The sequence below is a fragment of the Lipotes vexillifer genome, unplaced genomic scaffold, assembly GCF_000442215.2.
Source record: "Lipotes vexillifer unplaced genomic scaffold, Lipotes_vexillifer_v1.1 scaffold4, whole genome shotgun sequence".
Classification (NCBI taxonomy): Eukaryota; Metazoa; Chordata; class Mammalia; order Artiodactyla; family Lipotidae; genus Lipotes; species Lipotes vexillifer.
This window is the reverse complement of record NW_006785876.1, coordinates 6,492,385-6,494,027: the sequence shown is the minus strand read 5'-3', so window position 1 is coordinate 6,494,027 and position 1,643 is coordinate 6,492,385. Positions and strand designations below refer to the sequence as shown.

The 1,643-nt window shown below is 72.2% G+C and overlaps 1 protein-coding gene across 4 annotated transcripts in view; it reads right to left on the bottom strand.

The window, feature by feature from the left end:
- Positions 1 to 1,643, bottom strand: part of RUNX2 (RUNX family transcription factor 2) — a 210,813-nt gene that overhangs the window by 121,897 nt on the left and 87,273 nt on the right. For 2 of the 4 annotated variants that reach the window (XM_007458303.1, XM_007458305.1), the window contains exon 1: positions 925 to 1,254. In XM_007458303.1, the coding sequence (XP_007458365.1) occupies positions 925 to 1,254 (330 nt within the window). Of the gene's footprint in view, positions 1 to 924; positions 1,255 to 1,643 lie in introns of those variants that run through there. The other 2 variants (XM_007458304.1, XM_007458302.1) reach the window with 2 other exon arrangements.

Sequence of the window (1,643 nt, the reverse complement as noted above, 5' to 3'; positions counted from 1 at the left end):
CCCCCCCCCCCTCCACTGGCCCGCGCCGCCTTGCACTTGAGGGTCCGGCGCCGGGGACTCCCTGACTCCCCCGCCTCCGGGCGCGCGGCGACCCCTGCAGCCCCGCCTTCCTCCCGGTAGCGGGAAGGGGCGCGGGTCTGCAGACGGAGAAAACGCCCCCGTCCTGTCTGCCTCTCACTCGCTCCCTGAGTCCCTAGGTTCGCCCGCGACCCTCTCGGATACTGATAATGCGGCCCACGCGCCGCAGCCAGCAGCCGGCACGCGGCGCCCCGCCCCGGGCGCAAACGCCCGGCGCCGGCGCCCCACCAACACCGGCCCCCGAGTCTGGGAGGGGCCGGAGCCGCCGAGGCGCAAGCGGGTCAGAGAAGGGGGCGCCGAGACGGGCGGAGGGCATTCGGTTGGGAAGGGAAGAGCGCGGAATCCCGGGGAGGGGCGGCGCGGCGGCCCGCGGCGCGGGCCCAGCCGGGATGCCGGGGAAGGGGACGCTGGGGTCTCGGGGGAGAACGCCGGGGATCCTCGCTCCTGGGGAGTGGGGGCGGGGTGGAGCACGTCCCGGCGGCGCCGCCGAGAATGGGCACCTGGGGGCTCCTGGGGGAGGGGAGACCGCTCAGAGGAGTGGGTCGGGAAGTTGGCCGGAAGGCTCCAGGGGTGATGAACGGATAAAGGGGACAAGGGCTGAAGTGGTGGCTACGGGCACAGGTGGGAGAGGGAAGGATCTGCGCGGGGTCACTAAGCCCCGAGCCCGCTGTGGGATCCGGAGGAAGAGGGCCACACGGGGGTCCCTCGGGTCAGAGCCACCGAGGTAGGAGCCTTGGAGGCCGTCCGAGTCAGGGGCCCGGCCCCCGTGGGTTTGGAAATGCCGGCGGGCAGGTCCAGCGGCGCCCGGCCGGGGGCGGGGAGCGGGGGGCGGCCGCAGCTTCTTACCTTGAAGGCCACGGGCAGGGTCTTGTTGCAACGCCAGTGCGAGGGCAGCACGGAGCACAGGAAGTTGGGGCTGTCGGTGCGGACAAGTTCAGCCGGGTGGTCAGCGATGATCTCCACCATGGTGCGGTTGTCGTGCGGCGGCCGCAACCGGGGCACCGCGGCCGCCGCGGCCGCCGCCGCCGCTGCTGCCGCCGCCGCCGCCGCCTCCTGCTGCTGCTGCTGCTGTTGCGCAGCCACCACCGGGCTCACGTCGCTCATCTTGCCGGGCTGCAGGCTGCTGGAGGGGGGGCTGAAGCGCCGGCTGGTGCTCGGATCTACGGGAATACGCATCACAACAGCCACAAGTTAGCGAAGTGGCCGGGGGAGGGGGAGGAGGGTGGAAATGAGGGGCGAGGAGGAGGAAATTGGGGGGGTGGAGGCGAGACGGGGGAAAGGGGCTGGAGGTGATGGGGCTGAGGAGGTGTGAAATCAAGTTCGATGAAGCCGACTGCCGGGCGGAGTCTGACTGGAGCCAGAGGTGGCGGTGCGGAGCAATCGGGTTGGCGGGCGGGGAGACCCGGGAGGCGCAGATCTTGCCGGAGCCTTTGGAACACCCGGGGTGGCAGCTGCGAACGGGCACCGGGATGTGTTTGGCCCGGGGAGGCGGGAGGCTTCAGTTTGCAGCAGCTTGTTGTGGGGTCCCGTGGGGCACCGCGTCCTGGGTGCGCTGGCGCCCCCTC